Source organism: Aptenodytes patagonicus, chromosome 23, assembly GCF_965638725.1.
Source record: "Aptenodytes patagonicus chromosome 23, bAptPat1.pri.cur, whole genome shotgun sequence".
Lineage (NCBI taxonomy): Eukaryota > Metazoa > Chordata > Aves > Sphenisciformes > Spheniscidae > Aptenodytes > Aptenodytes patagonicus.
The window spans coordinates 2,591,345-2,617,845 of NC_134971.1; the positions used below are offsets into that span (position 1 = coordinate 2,591,345).

General features: G+C 39.3%; 1 protein-coding gene across 1 annotated transcript; it reads left to right on the forward strand.

Moving 5' to 3' along the window:
* Positions 1-8,988: 8,988 nt before the first annotated feature.
* On the forward strand, positions 8,989-10,582 carry BTG4 (BTG anti-proliferation factor 4). Its single transcript, XM_076358571.1, has 4 exons — positions 8,989-9,161; positions 9,743-9,880; positions 10,053-10,248; positions 10,406-10,582. Exons 1-4 carry the CDS (start codon positions 8,989-8,991, stop codon positions 10,580-10,582), a joined length of 684 nt encoding a protein of 227 aa, XP_076214686.1.
* Positions 10,583-26,501: the final 15,919 nt, after the last annotated feature.

Genomic DNA, 26,501 nt, shown 5'->3' on the forward strand with positions numbered 1-26,501 from the left:
TGAAGATTGGGGTTTTGTTGAAAAGAACTCTTAGAGCAGGTTCTAGCAGTATTAAATATTTTCTCCATTATTAAAATTCTTGAACGTTAAGCAAAGTGGTCAGAGTAAAAAAAATTTAGAGCATACGGTGAGTTTAATATTTAATCAAAAACCCCCTTCATTTACTAGCTTGTTAAATAAGACATGAAAGCTAAATGAAAATTATTTTCCCAATACCTGACAGATAAACTGAAGGGTACAATAAAAAAAATTCTTAGTCCAATCTTGGTGCATAAACAATTAAGTATACAGTAAGTCTTCATGTGGCTAAACAATTTAAACACAACAGACAGCGTTCTTGTTCCAGGAAAGTTCCTAAGGATTTTAACACCAACTTCAAGAAATTTAAGATTTCACTTGATATTGCCAACATAGACCATACACTTCTGTTGGACAGCTAAAATTCTGGAAATAAAGCTGTAAATGAGTAAACATTATTAATATTTTTGCACTGGGAATAAGGATGTTGTAAGGAAGTTTTGTAGTGCAGTTTTCTGTACTGAGGTTGTAGCAGGGAATCCTGTGCCTTGTTTTGATGGCAGCGAAGTTAGTGATTGCGAAGCAATGGATACAATCAGCTAACTACACTGCCTACAAACCAAGCACTACTCTTGTGATGGGGTCATGGCATTCAAACCTGGAAAAAAAGAAAAAAAGAAAGCACTTCCAATAATTGTATTAACATACTCTATCTCCTCAAATGCTCTTATAACAACAAACAATTGACAATAATGGAAAACACTGGTCATATCACCCTTAGTGTTACTCTACTAAATCCAAAGTCTTTATATCACAAATTAATTGTTCTTAATAAATAAAAACTGCAGTGGATGCACCACAAAGATCATTTCAGGAGCGCAGAGACAAAGCAATGAAATACTAAAATTTAAATTATTATAATGCACCACAATGGAAATGGGAAATGAGAAAAGCCTTGGCATGCAGTCCTTGCTGCATGAATGCGGACTAAGTGGTAGCTGTATTCCAAACTGGAAGTGCAAATACAGCTGCAAATTTGGGCCAAGACAAAATGTCCAACATGAATAACATTCTACCTGGTTTACAGCATGTTAGCTGTTATTGCTTATGTCACAGTGATCCTACTTATCCTTGTTCTCTAGTTGAGGCATTTGAGTTAATGTCCTACAGCATAGGTTTTGTGCAATTTCCATTTAAAGGTTTTCAGAAGAAACTGCATGTAACTACAGCAGCAGTAAGAATAGTAGAATTTCACTAGTTCCCTGAACTTCAGAAAGCTTTTTTTTCCAGAAAAATATAGGAACACAGATTGTGCTGGTAGTCAGATGTGAGGCTGCTCAAACCTTTTACACTAATTTGTGGTAGCTAAAGAAATTAGCAAATCTGTTCTGCAGGACAAAACTGAATATGTGTAAGTAGTTATAATCAATTATGCCTTGTGTCTAACACATGTGTATGCAATTAATAATGTGATAAAAATATTTTATATAGATTTATCAGGCTATTCCTAAATCAGGAATGAGACAGAGTCTGTAAGTTTACGAGGATAAGTTTGTCTGCAAATGAAACAATTTTGCTAGCTTTCACCCATAAATGCCTTTTTGTTAAAACGCATAAAAAGAATTCAGGACTTACCCTCAAGAAGCTTACCTTGTAATAATCCTGATAAGGACTGCATTTATAATAAAATGCTTAAAAAGATTTAATGGAAAGGGAAAAATGGCTAGCTTCTTCACTCTTCATTTCCTTCCCTTTTCCATGGCTAGCACAGCAACCTATTCACTGGGCACCCAGCAGTCTTTCACTGGCAGACGTGCCTCTGGGGATGGTTCCTTAGGTGGCCCTAGGTGCCCCATCTCTTCCCCTGGGACTCCTGGGTTGGAGTGTCCCCACTCTGGGCTGTGGGTCAGCCCCATGCCTGTAACCTTTGTGTACACTCTGTTGTCATGGTCACTCAGCTGGGGCTTGTGCATGGAGACTGGACCGTTGCTTTGAAACATGCAGTTGGCTCTTGCCATAGGAAGCTTTGTTGCAAAAGAGGTTTCTATGGGCAAAGTCAATACGGAGCACACATGGAGTTTCCGCCCTGCTCCTGTGGACAAATGGCTACAGGTTGTGTCACAGACGCCAAAGGTGGTCCAGGCTTTAGTATTACGTGTGGCAGTCCAGGCACATGCCTCTAGGTTGATATCTGGATACTGGTGCTTCAGCCTGGTTTCATTCATACCAGAAGTCTAGCTGATATAGAAGGAGGCCCTAAAAAAGACAAACAGCTCAAAAGAGTGAATGTCTTGTGCTCCTGGCACTAGGCTGCAGTGGGAGGCACACGCTGCACATCTGCACCCAACGGTGACCCACACCACCTCTCTGTCTATTTCTTGGGGGCCTAGCCAGCCATTTCTGTATTCTTGCTCTTGACCTGTTCAGCTCACTGCAGTCCTCTCACTCCCTTTCATTTCAGGACTTGTTTCTCTAAGTAACCCTTTGCTCTTTTCTGCCTCACAATCAGCACCAACACAACCCCATCCTGCTGCCACTTATGTTTGGAGGGGCAGAAGGCAGATAGATAAGCCCGTATGGATTGGTACAATGCTGACTGTCCCCACTTTAAGCTGTTCTTTGCTCCATGCTAGCCACACTGGCAACCGAGGCAGAGCAGGAGAAAAGACGTTTTGTGCTCTGCATTGCCCCTTTTTGTGTGGGAGGAGGAACTGCAAGAGAAAAACAACGTGCTCCTCCCTGCTATGTTAGCAACAGTGGCACGATGTGATTCTTAGTTGGTGATGTGATCCACAAAAGCACTGTAAGAATAAGACTTTCAAGAGTGTCTAGTGATTTGGGGTATCACATTGACCTGAGATGCTTTTGAAGGGCTTGTCCTTTAGAGATTTCTGGGCATCCCAACCTCTTTGAGAACTGCATACCTCTATAAGGCCCATGTAAATTGTGTCCAGCTGGATGGCTCAAATCTCTTGTTATTTCTGAAAATCATGGCATGCAAATAGGGAGGAAGAAAGAACTGACAAAAGTAATCAACACTTGAGATTACATTAGCAGAAAAATTTACAAGGCTACAGCAATAGTTCTTAGACTGCACAAAATAAGCCCAGGTAGCTTTGCAGTCTTTCCTTTGCTATTTAATTTTAGGACATGCTAGACCAGCACCAGTCTTTTTTTTAAGTTTATTTTATTGCTTAAGTTGCTGAAGACTGATGATCTTAAATTAAGTTCTAGCAATATGTGGTGCTCAAACACTTAAGATCCTCCAAGCAAATTTAAGCTTTTCCCAACTCCTATATTGTAATATGAATTGAATTAAAAGTATTAGAAGGTGCTAAACATTGCTACATAGCCCCATGAACTGCAGAGCTTTTCTCTTCTGCAAAGGAAGATGACACTTCACAGAATGAGGGTAAAAGCAGGTCCTGAAGTCAACTGTTACGGATGAAGTTGCGAGCCAGAACATCTTCTAAAGTTGTGGAATATACCTCCTTAGCAGTGACATCTTATCTCCTGCATCTGCCCTGTATGACACTCTTTTGTCATACCATCGTGATTTGCCTGCTTACCTGCACAATATGGGTGCTCTCACAGACCTTGTTTCAAAGACCTTTTACACCAGTAAAAGTGTAATTGATCAGTGTAATTAGCATGGTCATATTGTCGTGTGCTTTGCATAATAAAATACAGTACTCATGGTAAAATCTTGAATCAGAAAAACTATCTGTAAGTACCTAACACTTAGGTTTTTACAGAATGCCCACTGAGTAACCAAGTAATCAAGTAAAGATGAAAACCTTATTTGGAACATGGTTCATTTCTGAAATACCTGTTCTTAAGCCCTTTCATCAGGCCCAGAAAATGTCTAACTTATATAAGCTGGAAGGGAAAAATTTGTGAGCAATCAACATATTAAAATTTTAGTTTGTGGCTTTGATTGGAATCAGTTTCTGTCTTATTTCAGTCAAAAGTAATTCTTTGCACAGAGACTGCATGATTTAAATAAAGGTGTAAGTTTTTAACATCCAGATACGAGGTTTCTTCTGCCCTCCGACATAATGGCATAGTCAATTGAATTAGTGCTGTGTTCATGCAGCACTACTATTGTTTGTACGTTGCTGTTACATGATACTTCTGAATGTGATCAGGACAGTATATAGCCTGACAAAGCAAATGCAAGGTGCTTTTCTCTAAGAAGATTGTCACCTAGGATGTTTTTCCATATGGAAATAACTCAGGCTTACTGACTTTTATATCGACAGTTATGAACTTCAGCTGCTTACCTGGAGAAATTGTCTGTTATCCATCATCCACAAAAATCAAATGGCTTGTAGAAGGAAGATTGCTATTAGCAAGCTGCACTTTGTTTTGTTAGTTCCATGTAGTCAATCCTATAAAGCAAGAAAACTGCAAAAAATTCTGCAGGGGTGACTCTTGCCAGTAGTGTGTTTAGGGAAACTGTTTGCTCTTGGTTTGGCCTACAGTTACTAGAGAAACTGTGTCTGACTCTTTCCCTTTGTAGTTCATGCCTAGGCTTGCCTGGTGACCCAGGAGACCCATAATTTAATCTGGCTAAGAATGCAAGTGCTGAGTTAGGGGCTTGATCTGAATCCCACTGAAGTCTTTGGACAGATTTCCATTGATTTCAGTGAGCTCTGGATCAGTCCCATGAATGTCCAGGCACTGTAATGCAGTGTTTTTTAGTGGTTTGTTTTTTTTCTCTTCCTAATAAGGATTAAAAAACAACAGCACCATTTAACAAAAGGCACAAATGTCTACTCATTTATCTCATGCATCACGTCAGTCAGAACATTTGGCTATTCATCATGTTTTTTGCAAAATCTGCTGGGATGCTAACAGTTTCTGTTTGGATGCAACTGGGAACGAGTGGGAGCACAATTTGTTGACTGTTACTTAATGGATCTCACATTTGGATGGACTGTTCAAATTTTGGTTTTGACATTTTGTTTCTTAGCTGCTTATTATCCAAACAGAGTACCCAGGGCTACGTTTTCTTCAGGTCAGTGAGAACTGACAGCATTATGAAGGATTTGAGTTCAATGAACCTACCTAGTTAAAAGAGCCAGTTTTTCTTGTCACTGAAATGGGTAGCCAGAAATACACGCTGCTCTTCTGGTGTCTGTGCCATTAACAGAAATACTTTTGAACTCCTGCATGATATTAAAAATACCAAGTTAAAAATTTCTCAGAACCTTACTTCTGTATCAATGACAGCCTTAATAATTACAGGCAACTAGATGAATTGCCAAAAACTTTGCTTAAATTTTCCTGTGTTTGTTGTTATAAATGCGTGCAGTTTGGCCTGGGTTTTGCCTCCTAACATCCAAGAAATAACACCTTACTGCATGACTGATTGCACTGCTTCAATCTGGTTTCTCAGGTGAAGAGTTTGTTTACTGCTGACTTGCAGTTTATATGTTAACTATGGGAACTCAACAAAAGAAGGTGTTGTAGGGATTCAGACTTCTCTTTTATTGTCCTTTGTGGAATCTAGTCACTTCACTCTTTTGTCACAGAATTTCCTAACTCACAGGGCCTGCCTGGACAAGTTGGAGAAAGTAGGAAGGCAGGAAGCAGTTCAAAGTCCCGTCAACTGATGTGTCCCAATGATCCAAACCAGCTTGGTATTTATTGAGGAAAAGACAGTGACTGGATAATTCCTGAGACTGAACTGTGTCAGGGTCAGATCCCACATGGAAACTATGATCAAATTATGGACTGCAGGGCAGGGGATGGATTCCCTATGATGCCTGCTGCTGTTTTGCAGTGGGAATGTTATTTTAGCCTTGATAGTTCAAGAATAAAAGGAAAACAAGATTTATAGGAAGAAGTCATATCTTTTATTAGATTATAATATGATATTGTGAAAAAATGACATGAAGGCAAAGAAACCAGACTAAATAGCAACTTCCTAAGCTTTGGCAAGGAAGACAGCATCATCCCTAGAGGACTCACAATCTGTATGTCTGTGATTGTGCATGAAACCCTGAGTGGACTAAACTGTTATTGAGAAGAACTTCAAAACCTATAAATGTGTGCATTATCCATCATTTTTAGGTGGCAGATCTTGCTCTCATTTGATATTTTCCTGGACACCGATTTTGTCAGCAGAGTTAAAAAACCCCGGATCTGTGGTAGTTGCTCCCAGCTGCATTTTCTGAGAAGTAAAGACACTAGAAAAGGGATCAGTTCATTGCATTTGCCTCATACTTTGCATGTATCCTAGCTTTTTCCTCTGCAAAGGCTTGGAATGCTTGTTTATAACTAACTCCAGTAGAAAATTCTTAGACATTTAAGATACTTCATGAAGCAAGTGTCATCTCTCGGGGATATAATATGTGGGGACCTCAGGGGTGGCTGGATGAGAATGCTAGAATGCTTTTCAGAAACGTATAGCTCTGGCAGAGCTATGAGTAAATCCTGCAGGGTTAGAATGTTACAAGACATTGCCTCTCAGTATTGAAGATTGTTCCAGTGCTGTTCAGAGAGCTGACAATCCACCATAAGGCATACAGTGAGTCAAGAATGAGTCTGTGAAGACCTACTTATAGGAGGTTTGTATCTAGCTGTATCTGTTAGTCTAACCCCCCTCACTGATGGATTCACTCTTAGAATGAGAAACAAAGCCTCATTTTTTATAACGCCCACTTCTTATGCAGTTCAGCTACACTCTGTAGCAAAATCTATGTGATCAAAAGTTTCAAGTCACTTGAGAACTTTTCTTTGTTCTTTTGACGTGTCACCATGGAACAGATGTTTAAAAAAAAAAAAAACCTGATGTAGCTGTAAAGGTGGTCTTCAGTATTTACAAGGGAATCCATTCACATCAGAGAATGACCCATCAATTGCCTGACATTTTTAAAGCAAGTTTAATCTCTAGAATAGAATTCAGGCATCAGGCATGAAAATCTAGTTTGCCTGTTCAAGAATGCTCATCTGTTGCCCAGAGCTAATTTTGATGTGCCAGATGCAGACAGTCAGCAGCGAGTAAAAATCTTCACAGGCTGCATGGAAAGAGGCTAACCAACTCCTAAAAAACGTTGTGTGGAAATTCTTCCCGGCAATGCATAGCAGTGGTTTCCTGTTGTCCTACATCATTCTCCAAAAAGCATAGAAGAGGCTACCATTGCCCTCTTATGCTATATGTGAAAGGGAAGAAATGACTCATGGCTTGTGTATGCAACAAAATCCTTATGTGTCGTCACAAGCAACCAAGTGCAGCGCAGAGCACTCTTGTGGTCAAAACACTGGTGTACTATATTAAAACTCAACTCCTGGCACTGCTAAATGCTTTTTCTGAAGATTCAGTATCTGCCTCAGACTTTGATCTCTCTTTCATTTGAGTGGTTATTGAAAGGTCCCCATTCATTAAGGAAGTATTTTGATATGTGAGAAAAAGAAAGAGAAGACATCTTTTTTTTTGTAATTTATTACTCATTCCTTAAAACCAGTGTTTCTACTAAATGCCTTGGTAAGTCTTTTTTTGTGATGCAGAAAGAAACTGTAAAGAGCAAGGAAATAACTGTGTGAGTGTAGGAGAAAAGAAATCCAGAAATAGCCAGGAATTCATGGTTTAGGGTACACTTCTGCAAAGATGTGTACTTCTGTAAATTTGTGCCTTCATGCTTTATTTTTCTTATCCCCTGTCTTGTATCACAATCTATTCACAAGACTGAAATGTAAGCACTTGAATTGCTTGGCTGCAACATCTACAGTCAAATTAAGAGCCAGTTTAGGTACTCAGGTCTTTTTACCTTAATTTGTTCTTTTGTCTTGACAGTTCCTGATACCTGACACTGGAGGCACAACTTCCTGAGACAGCAAAGGGAAAAAAGAACACACCAGCTATTCTCTGAATGTGCCCCAGCTAATTATTGCCTGAAGTTTTAAACAATGAAGCACTCACATTTGAGAAACTGCTTGTGTATGAACTCTTTAACAGAGCCATTCACACTCTGTATGAAATGCCTCAAAAATAAGAAAAAGCTGTACTAATAATGTGAACATTTATATAGATCACTAGGAAGATTAATGTTATGATAAATACAGAGTCATGCAATTCTCAAAATAAAGAATACCAAATGTGAGAGCTTCATAGGGAAAGTAACTGTGTTGTGTAGTCTGCTAGAAGCAGCCAAGTGCAATTTTAATTAATTAATAAGCTTGGTACTATTTTTCTCATGGTGAATATTTCACTTGAAGATTTCACAGAGGTTTATGAGATAGACTGATGGACACAACAGAATACAGTACTGAATCAGTTAAATATACCCTAAAAGAAGGAGTTGATATTAGAATAAAACCAAGTAGATTGGAAATAGCTTTGAAACCAGCATGTTGGTTAGTCTAATGGTGCACACCTGAATATTGTTACATTCCTCAGAGCCACATGATTTCCTGTTCTATATAAACCCTAAGCAAGCTATACTAGAAGAAGAGTGAGGGAGGATTTGGGTGTTGTTTTTTTCCCCTGTATAAGTGCTATAGGTTCATGTAATGTTAGATCTGTTTCCATGGTGACTATTTGAAGCTGTTTATAAAGCATATCTCAGGTTTTCAACAACTCTGGTCTGAGAAGGTAATGTTTGTGGTCTTCATTGTATATAAAAGAACTATATAATTGTAAGAACTGCTGGTTGTTGACTGTAATATATAAGTGATATATAATAAGCAGTACTATCTTTTAAACTCTTTTTTTAGACTCTATTAACTTGCTTAGTGTGAGTGCCTTCTAATAATGCATTAAATTGGTTTCACTATGCAGAACTAAATTTATCAGTTATTTGGCAATTGGGCTTATCTAGGCTCTATCTGTCGTGACTTATGCAGGTTTTGCAATATCTATCCTTGGAACTTGATAGTACCTTAATGTTAAATATTTCTAGTGTAGTGTCTCATCTCTACTGATGACTATCCAACAGCTAAGCACCTTGTGCACTTCAACTTAAAATGAAAGATGAAATTGCTGCCACAGTCTTCTTCATCACAAGGTTAGTGAAAAGGGAAGACAAGCTGAGCAAGCATAAAATGGAGAAATTTGCAGCAAAGCTGACGACAATACTGTTTGAAAAGTATAAGAATCACTGGTATTTGGACAACCCATCCAGAGGACAAGCCTTCAGGTAAGAGGACCCTTAGTAGAAAGGGAGGGGGAATGGAGCATTTGCATGATATTCAAGATGCAGTGAGTACCCTTTCAGTGCCTGGAGCCCTTAAGTTGGAAATATGTGACACCACTTAGCTATCCCTTAAGCTTAAGGGAAGAAGTGTTATTAACTAGTAAAGATGCACCTATTTTGAAAGTGGTTTCACAGTGAGTGCCTGTGTAGGTATGACTAGAGAGCTGAGGTGGAAATCTTAAGGCAAAATGCACAGTGTCTTGAATAGCTCTCTGATTTCTTGATACGGAGTTCAAGTTGTCTTTAATGGACTTGTGGAATTGCTGTAACTGCTTTTAATTCTCTTAAAAATTACTGGTTAAGTAAGTTGCTGCATTATGTGTTTAAAACAAACAAAACCTTGTTTGGGTTTATAAATCAGCTTGTTAAGCTAACTTGCTGGTTGGGGCTATAAGTAAGAACTTGCATCAACAGGCTAAATGTGTTGAGAAAATAAATAGCGAACTTAAGTGTACTTCTGTGTGAGCAGAACTTGCAAAGTTGCAGTGAAATCTTAAATCCACCTGCACTTTGTTCTTACCTAGGTGTATAAGGATAAACAAACATCAGACAAGAGATCCACTGCTGGAGCAAGCTTGTGTGGAGAGTAATGTGGACTTCAATAAACTTGGTTTGCCAAAAGAGATGACACTATGGGTTGATCCATTTGAGGTGTGTTGCAGGTGAGTTGAGAAGCTGTGACGAACATGTCAAGTGCCCTGTACAAACTTGATCAACTCCAAGCCTTACTAGAGTCCTAGTGTCTGAGGGTGTACTTACTAGTGTCAGCTGACTACTAACAGAAGTCTATACTGCTAGTGCAGAGCTGCATTATACAAATACAGTCACTTTCAGATATGGTGAGAAGAACCGGCCTTTCACAATTGCACATTTTGAAGGAGAGGAGAACCCAGAGCTTCCTCAGCAGATCAGCTATGCTGTTGACAGAGCAGCACTAGACTATCATTCTGGCATTTCCTCAGATGAGGAGAGCTTCAACAAGGAGCCGAAAGCGATCCCTACTGTCAGCAATCCCAACAGTGTCTACCAGGTAAGCATGTGGTAATGGGTACGTGGCTTTCAGTAAGAGCTAGCATCTGCCCTCTAGGTTCCCTCATGAAAGAATGCAATAGACTTAACTCATGGCCAGACTAATCTCCCCTCTTTCTCAAACACATTTTAACACTATCTCATTTCTTGCTGTTTAGTTCGGTGACTACTGCAAGGCACCCATACAGCCCTGGTCTCAATATCTTCATAGGAAGACCTATATGACTGATGGCTCATACTATGACCAGCACAGGGGTTACAAAGTCTACAGGCCAACAGCTGCTTTCACAGGACCGCGTGTTGATAGATACCACTGGATCAATACCAAGCGGTAGATCTGTGGCTGCACCTGTTATAGGCTGTTGAAACACTGAGCTATGGTACAGGATGAAGGCTGGCACTACAAAGTTTCATAAAAACAGAAAGCACTTACTGTCTAATCCCTATCTCCTACTTTGTACCTCTGAAACTTTGGGGTTTTATTATATAACCTTTTAAATGTTTTATTAATGTTAACATAAGATTGAAAATTAATGTGAGACTCTACTTGTAAGTTAAAAAGGAAATGCATATATCAATAAATATACTCATGTTTTTTTTAAAAGCTGTCTGATCCGCTCTCAGTGCCCTGAAGGGAGTTAAAAAGCTTTTTGGTGAAAACACAAGCAAGTCAAGGAAGATAAAAACATCCTCCACGTTGCCTTGAATGATAGTCTGCTTCCTTTTGCCAAAGATAGCAAGGGCAGCTGCATTGTGAGCAAAACATCTACATATCATAAGCAGAATCACCTCTATGCTCCCCCTTGAGTGAAGCTTTGGTATATGCAGCTGTGAAAGACTTGTGGCTCCAGCTAGGCCTTTGCCTCTAGACTAGCTTACCTGTCAGAAGAACACAGCCTCATGGGTAGGAGAGGGGCAAATACATGGTGTTGTAGCTTTCCACAGCTGTAAGCTAACACATCACCTTATAGAATGATGGAGCTGTTATCCCTGAGGATGTCTAGCCTGCCACTTTGCAATAGTGTGGCCCATAGGAAGCTTTTCTCATAGCTCTGGACAACTTGAGTCAAATGGTCTTCTAGCTAGTCCAGAACTCCAGACAGATGGAGACTCCCCTTTCAGTGGAAAAGGACTCACTGGAGTGCTACTGGGCTTTAAAACTATGCTCTGGGATATTGTTTCTAGTACTGAGTAAAAGAAGTGGTCTCAAACAATCAGAATCAACATAACTTTGCTCTGTTGACTTGCAGTATATCTTCCTGCTGACTCTACCTGTCACCTACTCCATCATTGCCTGCTGCTTAAACTGTGGGGCGTAAGGGTTACAGAAGTGATGTCAATAGCTGCTGTCTTGCTGGTTAATCTGGTCAAAACTAGTTTGTCAAAACGATTGCTCATGTAAATGCCTATGGTTGTCACTTACTATTATTACCTAATAAGCAATGATGGGGAAAAAAAAGGCTAATAAGTAGCCCTGAAGGGGAAGCATTTTGCTGCTGTAACAGCAGACAACCAGGAGCCAGTTCAAGATTGGAGGGCTACCTCTATAAGTGAATCCAAAAAGAAAGAATAAAAACTATAGTATGTGTTTTAGCTTTTTCACGCCTACTATGAGATTTTTAGCTAACGTTTGCTGTGTCAAGCCATAGGTGCTCAATAAACTGTACCTTAGCTTACCTTTCAAATATGATGTGGATGGGAATAATCAGAAGGAGGCCAAGGGCTGTAATCAACTAGTCGCACAGTTATGTCTCAGTCATGCTTCACCATGTCTCAGTCCATATTTCTTCAGAGCAAATCCACATCAGTCACATGTACTTTTGCACAAGAATTTTGCAATAAACTTTGTATTAATAGGGTTTGGTAGATCACTCATGCAAACAGTAAAAATCCTACACTTCCTATAACCAGAGATAATTTCCTTTTCAGAAGACTTAATTTTAAAGTCTGTTTTCTATGTGTGAATATTGCAATTTGTGGGGTGTTGATTAAACTGAGTAAGATGTGAGGAGAGGCTTCTTCATTCCTGTGAGTCAGACGCAGTGTTTCCAACTAATTCTTACAGCTTTGATAATAGAACTTGCACTCCAGTAGCTTAATCCCTTTATTGTAATCAGTAGTGGGTTTTTTCCCTAGCAAGATCAAAATAAGCATCTGTGTATGGGGTGGAGGGGTGAACAATTGATTCGGCAATTCTGAGAGAATGGAATGGATACATAATTTGTGAAGTTATAATAATCCAACGATTTCTCAGTATTGAGTATTTGATGTATAATGAGGTAACAGCACTAGTGTTGAGGGTATTCAATGACTCATGAAATAATTTGAATCTTGTCCTGTGCCTCTCTGAATTCTTGTACTGGCAGGGAAGGAAGGATCTTGGGTGACTGCTCTTTCCCCACTTGCTTTTTACCTAATCCAGAGGTTGTGGTGGACAAAGAAGAGGTCATGTTTTATTGATCAGCGTATACCAAATGTTTCATGTGTTTCAGGGTTTGGCTCTTGAATTTGGGAGGAGGAAAGACTGTATCTCCAAGCTTAAGAGCAGGGCTAGTCTTTGACAGTGCAGGACCTGCATTCCTGTATAGGTGGTACTACAGAGCAGTTGAAATATGGTGACCTCAGAACAAGTAAAGGTTGTCTGGGCTGGGCCAGTTGCTTTCAGTGGTGGAGATAGTATCTCTTGCTCTTGATGTGTAACTGTGTAGATACAGTTACTTGGGTTGATTATATCTATGGCTTTCACTGTCTTCCAAAGCCAGAAGAAAAGTGTAACTAGCAGCTGATGTCTGCAGAGGCTTCAGAACATGTAGTGAAGTGATACATTAGTTTAAAAAAAGTTTGTTTTTTTTAAACAATAAGCAGACTTATGAGTGATTATATATTTTGCTTCTGTTCCTGGAAACTCCCAGTCCGAGCTTTTGTAACAATGTTCGTCTTCTCACCACTTGGATATAGCCAGCAACGTCAGTCACTTAGGCTAAAGTCTTGTCACTTAAATTACTATATTGCTTTCACTCCTAATTTAATGAGCCTTTAGTATGAAGGGGAAAAATACACTATAGTTAAAACAAATACAGGATTTACTTTGGCTTTAAGCCTGAGGACAAATGCAGAGGACCAAGTTAGAACCAAATCACCAAGTCTTCTTTTGAGTACCATTACAACTTTCTGCCTAGGGCTATTTTCTCTTCTAATGCATTTATTTGTTTTACCAAACAGTCTTTCTCCAAACTAGTTATTTCAAGGTAGTAAAAAAGCAAGTCTTCATTGCCTTTACTGTTTAAAAACTGGTGTTCATCCTCTATGATATACACCAGCTCTTCAGTTAATGCATCCACTTTATCCTCAATTTCTGAAGGGGACAAGTAAGCGCAGGTTTCATCTTCAAAGCTAAAAAAATGGAAAGGAATGCTTAAAATCAGACAGTAGAAATGCCACTGTTAAAGTGATATCTGCAGACTCTTCACAAGAGCAAACCAGAAAGAAAAATTTCACTGGAACTCGACTAATCTGTTATGGAGAAAGTGATGGTAGCTTACAAAGAAGTGATCAGTCTTTCTATGACGTACCCTGGCATCAAATCTGATTCATCCTTTATACAATGTGCATAAATGTAGAAGGTTACGGAGGTTGGCTTTGTAGTATAAGGTGAGGTCATGATGAAGCGGTGTCATGATTTGCTTTGTATCAAACCCCCCAAATTGTTCAGTTTTTGCTGTCTTAATACAAGAGTTAATAATATCTCCTGTCAAATAATTCTTACCGTGTCCTCCATCCAAAGTTGCCCTTTTCATAGCTGCTCGAGGCATGAAGGAAATGCTCTTTTATCTTCACAAGCAACTTGTCATTTAGTGGTTCCTCAGATTTCATATGGAGCAAGACGTTGTTCTTCGTGTGTTATGCAATAAGCACAGAAGTGGAGAAAGCAGATCAGTGTTAATTTTAAAAGCCTTTTTATAGACTCTTTAAATACATTTTTCATGGTACTGCTTTTTATGCCGTCTTAATGATTTACATGAAGCCAAATAATTTTTCCTGATATGAGGTTTTTCAGATGAAAATTACAGCTGCTTGTGTAGCTTTTACATTTGAACACAGTTATATTTTCTAGGTATCTATAGCTGAAGATATGGGAGCCCACTTCAACCCTTGCACACTTTTCTCTTCAGGATGTGTGCTCTTAAAATATTAAAGCAAGCAAAATGTCTCTTAGTATTGTACTCAAAACAGTGGCTATGGCCTCCCACAGAATCACAGAATGGTTGAGGGTGGAGTGTACTGGTTTTGGCTGGGGTAGAGTTAATTTTCTTCCCAGTAGCTAGTACAGGGCTGTGTTTTGGATTTGTGCTGGAAACAGTGTTGATAATACAGGGATGTTTTCATTATTGCTGAACAGTGATTACACACCTCTGGGGGTTTTGTCCAACCTCCCTGCTTAAACAGAGCCACCTACAGCCTGTTGCTCAGGACCATGTCCAGATGCCTTTTGAATGTCTCTGAGGCGGGAGGATCCGTAACCTCCCTGGGCAATCTGTTCCAGTGCTTACTCACCCTCACAGTAAAAAAGTGTGTCCAGACTGAATATCCTGTGTTTCAGTTCGTGTCCATTGCCTCTTGTCATGTCACTGCGTTGCTTGGCTCCGTCTTCTTTACACTCACCCTGCAGGTGTTTATGTACATTGATAGGATTCCCCGAGTCTTCTCTAGGTTAAACAGTCCCAGCTATCTCAGCCTTTCCTCAGAGGCGAGATGCTCTAGTCCCTTAATCATCTTTGTGGCACTTTGTTGGACTCTATCCAGTATGTCCATTTTTCTTTTGTACTGGGGAGTCCAGAACTGGACACAGTGCTCCAGGCGTGGCCTCACCAGTGCTGAGTGGAGTGGAAGGATCACCTCCTTTGACCTTCTCGCAATAATTTGCCTAATGCAGCCCAGGATACCATTAGTCACCTTTTCAGCAAGGGCACATTGTTGGCTCATGTTCAACTTGGTGTCCACTAGGACCCTCAATCCTTTCCTACAAACCTACTTTCTAGCTGGGCAGCCTCCAGCATCTATTGGTGCATGGGGTTGTTCCTTCTGACGTGCAGGACTTTTCACTTCCCTTTGTTGAACTTCGTGAGGCTGCTGCCAGCCCACTTCTCCAGCTTGTTGAGGTCCCTCTGGATCCCAGCTGAGTTGGCTTATGTGTAAATAGCTCAAACTGCTTGTGCTTATCCATATCCCTGAGGATGTTTAAGCATACACCTGTTTCTGATGGTACAAATGGCCCTTCTCTTTACCAGCTCTAGTTTGCGTCATGACAGTTTTACTGTCCTTGTGCAGATGGGACAGTTAATCCTAGATGTGGGTACGCAAGGGATGGCTGAACAGGTTTTTGGCTACATAGCTTATGATCTCTGTGCAGAAAGCCAATGCTGTGCCTTTCTAATACATTAGGAGTACCTTTAAACTCAAGAGTCTACATGATGTATAGAGCTTCTACTGACATCCTACAGGAGTCTGAACTTACCAAGCAATGATTTGGAGAGGCAGGCATCTATAAGCCAGTTTAAATTGCCGTTTTGTAACAAAGTAAAGAAAATAGGGATGGCGAGTTTTCAACCAGACCAGGTCTCATGATCTTTCTTATTACCTTCTCAAAGGCTTCCGTGTCTGTGAGTCTTTTCACTTTCACCTCAAAAATTTGGGAGATGAGATTTATTTCCTCCTTGGAGAATGGTTCTTCCTTTAGCAACATCTGACTTATCCCATAAGGTTTATCACCCTGGAGAAGTGCTGACAGCTGGAGTCTGAGAGAGAATGTTTCACTAAGACAAGCCTTTAGTGCCTAGGAAAAAAAACCTGTTTTGAAAACCTGGAAGCAGTTGAACACAATTCTTTACAGCTAACCACTGAATAGAGATATTAATAAAGGCGGGGGGGGGGGGGGGGGGGGAGATGGAATCAAACAATAGTAGGGTGTCAAGACAGGTTTTCATTTCTGGAAGCCTATTTCATCTGAAGAAAAAAAAAAGTTCATTGGTCTAATGGGGGTTTGATACAGACCACAAATATGCTGCATAATGTGGTTAATATGCAGCTGTTAAAGACAAGATCAGGATGAGAACATGGGGCCATGCATGAGTGGAATCCTGTTAAGGATATTTGTGTTATATTGGTTTCTAGACAATGCTGGTAGTCCTTACTACTCATGAGGAGAACCATCATTCATAAAGGGTAGCTTTCTGTAGGGGACTAAAATCACTGTGTGTACATTGGGAACAACTCTGGGGAAAATGAGATGTTAATGGGTATCCCCTGCAATACAAAAAGTGCACTTTATTGAAGGCTGAACGGAAAGGGTTGCCTCACATCAAGGTGTTATGGGAAGAACACTGCAGTTCCATTTTTCTTTCTCAACAAATCTGTGTCTGGTATAACAGTGTTCTCTGAGTCAGGACTATGATTATGAAAGAGCATCCTCTCTCTGATTCTCCCATGTACTGGCCAACCGATGGTTAGAATGTAGTTGTCTGTTTTTATCTCCTTAGCTGTCAGTGGAACAAACAGGTATTTCTGAGTTAGCGTAGTTTGTACGCAGGCAGGATGTTAATACATGATATGGTGGATTTTTCTGCTGTCTCGCTGCCTTCACCTAAGGTAAAGCAGTGTTCTTTGAATGCTGAATATGAATCTTTCTGTGAACAGCCACTGTGTAACTGTAATGGCAGTTCAGGTAATAGTTAACTATCTTATTTCATCTGTCCTTTTGATTTTTATTATTGGAAGTTGTACAAAGGCGTTAACCCCCCCACTTTTAAAACGGTAACTTTTTATGAACATTGCTATAATGTAATTACATTTGGAACATATTGATGTACCTGATAAAAAAGCCTCAGAAAGAGTGGGTTGGCATCATGGTTGAAGTCAGCAGCAGTGATATGAGCTAAGCAGTGCACGAGGAGGAGAAGGAAACTTCCTACAGAATTCAGGCAATCCCTTAGAATGAATAGTTTGTTCTTTGAATTCTGAGAAAGAATGAATCCAGAGTTGAGACAATGGCACAGCAGTAGTCAGCTCAGCTGATGCAACTCTTCCAATGGTTTGTCTCAATTTTAGGGAACTTAAAAGATTCAAATTAGAGTGCCGGGGAATATCCATATACACAAGACAGCAGCATTGTCATAAGACTTCACTTAATACTCTGATGCAAATCTAAAGCATTCTTGCATTCTCTGTTTCTAGACAGTTTTGTATTTATATGTCGTGAGCTTTAGAAAACTTCTCTCTCAACATCCCAGAGTTTTAGAAATAAGTAATACTAAATAGTCAGATTCTGTAATTTAATTATAGCAAGTAAAATGCTGATACACTGCTGACTTCTATAAAGCTGACCAATAGAGAATTTGGTAGAAATGGAAGTGGTAGAATTTGGACATGAGAAACTGGGTAACCAGAGCTGATTTGATAAATGTGCTTTGGGTATGACCCTCACATTAAACATATATTCAAACTCAGTATCCTAGAGTGCTCTGTTAAGTTTGTGTTCAGATATATCTGGAGCATACCATTAACATTTGAGGATTTCTTATATCAATATTTTTTCCTAGAAAGCATCAAGTATACTATGACTTGAAAAGTATGAAACATTTTTGCATTTTACTTCCTAGTCCCAGAGCTTAATGGATATGAAAATATTGCATAGGCTGGCTAGATGTGAAGTTGACAAACCTGATAAAAGAAAGAGTTTCTGAACGCATTGCCTGTAGCATTACTAAGAGGTATGCTGGAGGCAACGCACAGGTTAACTTCTGGAGCCTGCAAAGAGAAGGAAAAATGCTTCTGTAAAAAGTGTTATGCACATCAGATCTGCAAAGAGGGATTAATAGGACATAAGTTCATGTAAATGTCAGCTTTGATTTGCAGTGGGTACACAGAGCCAACAAATACCACATGAAAATGGAGACTGTTTAAAAAAAACCCTAGCAAATCATAGTAGTTCATCTTGCCAGTTTTCTAATTAACTAAATGAAAGTGTACTCCAGCCCTGGAGCTCTGGCTGTAGTCACTATGATATTTATTATTATTTATTTGATACTGTTATGAAAGACCCTGGGGAGTTTACCTAAACTAAAGCCATAGTGTGCTAAGAACTGTACAAAGAAAATGAGAGAATCCTTACTCTTAGTTATAAAGGAAATATGTTTTATCACAATATTATGCAGTATGCAGGGATTAGGTAATGCAAGAATTAAGTGATGTGCTCAAGAAAGATGCCACAACAAATAGAAGAACTGACTGTGGATCTTGTGGGACAGAGGTTTGACTTAAAAACAGTCCTACACCATTGTGGAGAAAACATAAATGGAATTCAATTCCTGATGTTTGCACATGGGTCATTCTCTTCTTGATCTTACCTTATAATTGGTAGACACTTTGCAGCCTGTTGGCTGAAGAATTTTTTTGATAAGTGTCGTCTTTTGGAAGCACTGATTACTAAATATCAGTATCATAAAGACTTACATCAATGTGAAATCTGAGAAACTGTAGGATGGAGATGCCATACTGATATACGACAAACTCTCTTGTAGAAAGGGTTGCAGGATCAACTACTGTTAGTTCTCCTTCTTGAGTCATCAAGGCATCCTGTATACCCTGAGAAGTACTTGCTGTTTCTGCAAGAACAGTAGCATTTCATTAGACTAGTTGGTTTCTCTTTTCATTTTGTTTGTCCAAGAGGTAACACTGCAATACAAGTGTATAATAGACTGCATTTCTTGCCTCATAATGTAATATAATTGCTCAATATAAAATGAAGCCCTTTTAATGCATTATGAATTCTTTTGAGTCATGAAGTGCTCGATACCCCTAGGCAATGCCCAAAACTTCACTCTTCCTAGTGAAATTTCTGATAACTAAGGCCTAGAAAAGTGACATTACTTATGTGTGCCTCAGAGCTGATCAGCAGCAAAGTTGGGGGTGATTCTGTGTTCTGAGTCTTTCTCCTTCTGTGGTAAAGCACTTCCTCCAAAGAGGAGAGTAACTTTATGATGTTTGTCCAGCAAAATCTTATCACAATAGACACAACCAAGAGCTACCTGAATGATGAAACAGAAATCTTCACATTACGCTCAAGTTCTGACTTTGATATAAGAAAGAACAGAGGTGAGATTTACTTTTGTCCAGCCTTTGGCTTTCTAGTAGTCCAGCTGCCACTGCATGACTTTGGAGCTCATCGTTCATATCTTTCAGAAGACCAAGAAGAAAAGAGGTTTTTATACTCATAGTTTTATCACCACCTGTGTAAACAAATATGGAAATATTGCTTTCCTAAACAATCCATCTCTTACCGTATTTTTTGAGCAAACATTTCACACGTTGGAATTATGTAGACAAGTAAGGTGAAACAAGTAAATAGTTTTGCTGTTTGGAGCATGACATTGAAGTCTGGGCAAAGATGTTAATGTTGCAGAGAAAATACCTTTCTCTCCAAAACTCTTTACATTATCCAATTCACTAGTTTTCTCCTTTTTTCAAATATTATGTGGAAGTCTGTTTAAACAGGAAGAATTGTATGTTCAATTAAAACAAAAAAATGCAAGCAAAACAAAAAACCCCAAGTCCAAACACTTCTTATTCCCACAATTCTTGTTTGGACTGCTTACAGAATACTCCTCGCAATTTTTCCTAACACAGTTATCTTTGTCACCAATGCATTTTTATTGATGAGAAAAAAAAATTCTATCTGCCCTTAACTCCATAAATAGTGACTTTCTATCAAATTGTCTATCAAAGTGTCAAATTCCGTATCTCATCAGAATTGATAGGAATTTTTTTTTTCCAGCTAATGAGTACAACATTTACCTGTTTAAGTGCTCTAAGCCCAGTATTTGGTTTATTTTAAGGACTACATCATTGCTAATTCACAGCTGTAGGCAAGTTACTTATGCAGATATCACATGTGGCTCGTATTTTGTTGTTAAGCAGACAAAAAGGAGGTATTTGGCAGGAAAAGAAGCCTCTTGTGAGATAATTTTGTGCAGCTCTGTTTGTGGGGCTGTAGTCAATAAAGTGACTTAAGGTTTTTACCATACAGAGAAGGTGTGAACTGTGGATTCAGAAGAATGATTCTGGATGCCATCAGGTGTTCTGCCTGCTTCAGCACCTTGATATCTGTGGGAACAGTATATACTAGTTAATGACTGCAAATAATTCCAGAGAGGTTTGAGTCCGTTCCTCTCATTGTTCCATAAGTGAACTTTGACTTTTCTACGTAGTATTTGGGCCTAAGACATCAGTTTAAAAATCAACTGTTAGGAAGAGAAGTTGTACTTTTTGACTAAATGTCTAATTTTTGCAAGAGGTTTAAGAATGCAGAATTGTATTGGAATCTCTCCAAGGGGCCAGATAAGGAAATCTTTCTCTGGCGTTCTGATAATTGCGTGACTCTTGCACCATTTGCTGTTCAGGAAGCTCTGGGAATTGCTTACAGGGTGATAAGAGATCAACAAGGCCAAGGCCTGATGCACTTGGTGTGTGCTCTTTTTAATTCCAGTTTTGCTGCGTGGAGGAATTCTTTTTCATCTGTTTCAGATAGCACTGTTTCAAATTAAATTTTCTTTTGCCTTATTTCTTTGTGTTTAGTTGAATTCCAGGATTGTGCTATCCCACTTCATCAAGCTAATGACTAAATAAACAACTGTTTACCTCATAGAGAAGGTGCTGGAAAAGACTCTGAAATATTAAGCAATTGATCATGTGTGATAGTTCACCCGATCCCTATGAAATCTTTTCAATCCAAAGAAGAGGAAATTCTGCTACTTATCAAGTAGCTGCTGATGTTTCAAGAAAACCCCTATAGACCTGCTAACCCTAAGGATGGAATAAGCTCAGCTCTGCAGATGCATAAACGTCATCTAGGTAAGGCATTTAATTTTATTTATGTCCTAGAAAAGGCAAGCACACATGTAAGTATCCAGTTTTACATCTGAATTTTGATAATATCCTTTACTTGAAAGGGTGGAAACTTGATATTTTCTGAGCTGCAAAATGCAGTTTTAACCTAAAATCTTCCTGCTCGTTTCCTCAGTTTCTAGGAGTGCTTAGGTGTTCTCCTGCTGATGGTTAGTTGGGAGAATGCAACTGACTTTTTTTTCTTCAGAATCACATCATTCATTCTCATCTTGTACTCTTAACTATAGTCTGAGTTCCACCCCACCTCTTCCCTGTTCATTCCATTTCCAAAGCATTAATGCCCCCCAGGCAATGCGTCAGTATCGAAAAAGAATCATAGGTCACTTGAGTTTCCTATGACAAACCAGACTTACTCTTAGTCAAGAACAATAGGAGCTGGTCATCTACTTTATGATGTATCCCTGGAACCCAGAAAGACTTGGTGATGGATGGTAGAGGACTGTTGTTCTGCTGCATCTCTCTTTCTTTTTTTTCTTCTTCTGGTCTCATTCTTAACTTCTGCAAATCTGGATGAAAATCCTTTCCTAAGAAAACTTTTGTTTCACTGCATTCTTTCATCGAGTTCTACAAGGAAAAATAAGGAGATGTAAAAGTAAGTACCTATAAAAAGCACAATGGAAATTTCATATTTGGTTCTATGTGACCTTTTCTTTACTCCTCCCCTTGCATAAACTTAGGGTCTGTATTCTAGAAACTTCTGCTTCCTTGCATTACTCAATTGCCAGAAAAAATATTAAGCAGCAAATACAGAGACCTCCAGCAGACTGTCACGTTATGGAGTGAAATTTTCTGTCAGTACCTACTTTGTTTAGGGCAGACACTAACTGCTTAGTGTGCTTTCTGCTGTTAAATTTCTCAGGCTCTATAATGATTAGCACTCTGTACTAGATACAGCATTTCTGGAGTACCAGTCCTCACAATCTTTCAGTAAGTCTGAAAATCAGAAAATAGCAAAAAAGCACCCCAAAAAACTGGAGGGGGGTTGTGTGAAGGGAGGTGGTCACACACTACCCTGTCATGCTGCTCAGTGTATGCTGTAGAGCCAAACCCTGGGGGCTTCATCCTGCTCTTCTGTTCTCCACAGAGCAGATGATCCTGCAGCTTTGCTCTTTCATCTGATATTTGCCATATGTGAGATTCTTTGAGGTCCAGATGCTTCTCTTGGAAAGTCTGCCAGAGGTCTTTTCTTTTTTCTGTTGTTTCTTCTGTTTTCAAGGTGGCATTTTTCTTCTGTAAAGAAGAAAACTCTGTTAAGCTCTTTTTCTTTGTTCCCTTGTACTTTCACTTGGGGGATAGCCTACCTTTGAAAGCTGTGCTTCTCCTATCCCTTTCCAGCTTCTTAAAGTATTGCATTCCTAATCTCTACATTCAACCATTTTCTTGATACATCTGTTGTGAATCTCATAGTACAGGACATAATCCACACAATATAGCTGCAGTCATGGTCTCATTAGCATTATACCATTAATCTTACGTACTGTGCATATGATGCAGCCTGTTCAAATAGAAAACTTTTGGGATTTGCTGTTTTCTAACCTGCAATGGATCAAAATTACTTGAAATATTCTTCTTTGTTCTTTTATTTTCCAGGAAGAGTTTCAGCTGTTCCTCCAGCCTTCTCGTTTTCTGCTCTCTGAATTTTTTCAGTTCCTTGGCCATGATGTTAGCTTCATCCACAAACTACAGATCGTATATAAGAAAAAAAACCAAAACAACAAACCACAAGATCCTGGTATTGTTCTGGAAAGAGTGATACTTGGAGAACAAAGTCCTTTGCACGGTAACAATAGCAATGCAAATTATTTAGCATTTTCTGAATAAAATTGCTAGGTAATATATTTTTAGTTTTACCTTCTCCTGGATGCAGCCTTTTAGGCTTCTGACTATTTCCTTAAACTGTGCCTCTCTCAGTTGTAATAATCTTATAGTTTGTATAAATTCCAGCACTAAAAAGATATACTCTGTGTTGTCCTTCAGGAGATGCGATATGTCCCTGGTGTCATCATCAATTGATAACTCCTGAAAGATAAAATGGTCATGTGAAATAGAATAGGAAATGTGTGAAACTTCTTTGGTTATCTTACTTTCCACGTAATACATTGAGAACAGATTTAAGAGTCAGAGTTTTTGAAAATGCCATCAAAGGTAGTGGAAGCTAGGTAACAGTATTTTGCAGTCCTATACACCCTTTATTGTTTATAAATACCCAAATAACAAAAACACAACTATCAAAAATAAATTTAAGATTCTCAAAGCCTTAAGTAAATCTATCTTAAGAAATGGATCTGAAGTGTCTGATCTTTAGTAGCTAAGCCCAAGATATATTCAATTCTTTTTGGCATTAAAAAAATACTGTATAATATACTGTAATCTGGAGTTAGCTGTCCCATTGCTATAAACAGACAAAATTCCTAAGACGTTTGTAAACTTTAAAGTTTTGTAACAGCACACTGGAGGAGTTCCAGATTCTAAACCAAACTATCAAGAGAATTTTACTTCTACAACAAGCTGTTCCAGGCCTGTGCCCTCCTTTTGGGACTTCAAGGCAATCTTCTTGAGCTTGTAGCAATCTAGTAGCATAACGACTGTTTGCCGCAGGTGTCTCTGAGATAGGATGAAATATGCCACAAGATTCCCTAACTTCTCTCCTTCGGTCTCCTGGATCACTTGCATTTCTTTGGCTTGCATCTGGGAAGAAAACATTACAAAGTCTTACAGATTACTTGCAGACTTGTGAAAGTGTGGAAATGTTCTAATTCTCATTGCGGGTTTGAAAATAGGAATCCAGAGGGGAAAAAATGAACTACCCTGAAGAACAATGGAATCCATCAATTTAAAAAGGGAATTCTAAAAGTTTCCCTTGACAGCATGGGTCAAATAGTTGTGAACCATGTAAAACATTGCTGAACCTAAAATAACATGGCCAGAGATTTTACTAAGTCTCGTCCCTCCGTATAGCTGTTAGCAAATGACGTTACCAATGCTTTAGCTGATGTACCTTTTCTTCTGTCTGTGTTTGAAGTTCCAGTCTAAATTGTGCCTGCATGTTTCTCAGCTCAGCTTCTGACTCTTCCTTTAAACCTTTAAGCAAATCCCCTTCCTGATGATGCTTCTGGAGAAAAGCCACTGCTCTTGCTACTTGCTGTTTCTCTCTAGTCTGAGCGACCTCTTGAGCTACTTCTTCACCATTATTTTTGTAGTCAAAACTGTTCAGGATCCTTGTCACACCTTCTGGACAAGTCAGAATCTGAAGCAGGTAAGCATAGTGATATAAGAAAATGAATTTTGTTTATAGAAATGAACTTGCTTCCAGCATTGGGTTTGTTGTGGGCATAATTAGCAGGGCTTTTAATAGCAGGGTTCTGCCAGGTTGACTTGTGTAGGAGGTGACTGTAACTGCACTTTGCCATGTGCCTGCACATATGCCCCAGCCTGTGTGCCCTGCACATCCCGTAGGTTGTCAGTTAGGATGGGCATCTGTGCGCTTACAGGTTTTGTGACTTACTGTGAGGCCCTGTCCTGGTTTTGGCTGGTATAGAGTTAATTTTCTTCTAGTAGCTGGTACAGTGCTGTGTTTTGGATTTAGCGTGAGAATAATGTTGATAACACAGGGATGTTTTAGTTGTTGCTAAGCAGTGCTTATACTAAGTCAAGGACTTTTCAGCTTCCCGTGCTCTGCCAGCGAGGAGGTGCACAAGAAGCTGGGAAGGGGGCACAGCCAGGACAGCTGACCCCAACTGGCCAAAGGGCTATTCCATAACATGTGATGTCATGCTCGGTATATAAACTGTGGGGAGTTGGCCGGGGGGCAGCAATTGCTGCTCGGGAACTGGCTGGGCATCGGTGGGCGGGTGGTGAGCAATTGCATTGTGCATCACTTGTTTTGTATATTCTTTTATCATCATTATCATTATTATTATTTTCTCTTTCTTTGCTGTCCTATTAAACTGTCTTTATCTCAACCCACAGGTTTTACTTTTTTTTCCCCAATTCTCTCCCCCATCCCACCGGGGGGGGGAGGGTGAGTGAGTGGCTGTGTGGTACTTAGTTGCCGACTGGCATTAAACCACGAGAGGCTCATGCAGGGATGGGTGAGGCATGAAAAGCATGAAATGCCTCTACCTGAAGGTTGCTGTAGAGATCCAGGACTCTGTACAGACATGCTTGCCTCAGAGCTTCCAGCTTTACTATCTTCACTGCTGAAACTTGCAGTATTTGAGTTAGAGAGTCTGGCGAATGCTTGACTTCCCAAGAATGTAGTTTCTATTAAGCAAAAGAGAATAAAGGGTAGGGATTTTCTACACCAACAAATAGCACTGTGGTGCTATTCTAGTGTATTCTAGTACAGAACTAGTGAAGTCCGATTTCCTACAGAATTGTGATGGGAAGCGTGAGTTAGTTTGGACTAGTCTTTTCTCTAAGGTTATAGAGGCTCCAAGGGAAGCTTTTCCTACCTAGTAAGGCATGGAGGTACACTGCAGTTTTTCCTGAGAGGGGTTTGAAAAGTCTGTATTTCTCCTCTACCTGCCTGTTTGTTTTCATAAAATTTGTGCATGCTTTATTTTCTAAGTCCTCTATGACCCTGCAAAGTTAGGTGAAATCAGGAAATGGATTATAAAGCTTGGCATTAGCTTCGTAAGAGATAGGCAGACATCTGCTCCCAGAACAGATTTATATAATCTGACTGTAGAATTACTCTCTGCCGTATTAAAAACTGCCTGTATAAACAAGGTTATCTCAAAGGTGGAATTTACCAGCAACAAAGTACTTTCTATAAGTTGCCTAAACATCTTTTAAGCTTTCTCTAACCAATGTTTTCCTGACAGACAGTAGCATGAGGTCTGTGGGTATGTGGAGTAGTAAGAGCTAAAAGTCCCCACTCAGATTGCAGAAATGGCAGTGGACCCTTCTAAAAAGTGAAGGAGTGTAAAGGAGATGTTGACTCAAAATATTTTGAGGAAAAATTGTTACTAGAAGAGGGAGCTTTTCTACTTTCAAAGCCTCGATGGTTGTCTCTTAGTGTTACTCTCCTAGCAAAACCCAGGACAAGCTAGAGGAAAACCAGCACGTTATAGTTGTAGATTCATCCTATGTAATAAAATCCTAAGATACTGGAGGATAGAATGAGGACCATTAAAGCATCAAAATCCAAAAGACAGGTTGTGAAGAAAAAAGAAAAACTACACTTAAGCATGTGAGCAAAAGAAATGAACATGGGCAGTAAATGCAGTAAGCAGGCATTTTTTTAAAAAAAAAAAAGCTTCATACCGGTAATGTTACTTACAATTTTTTCTT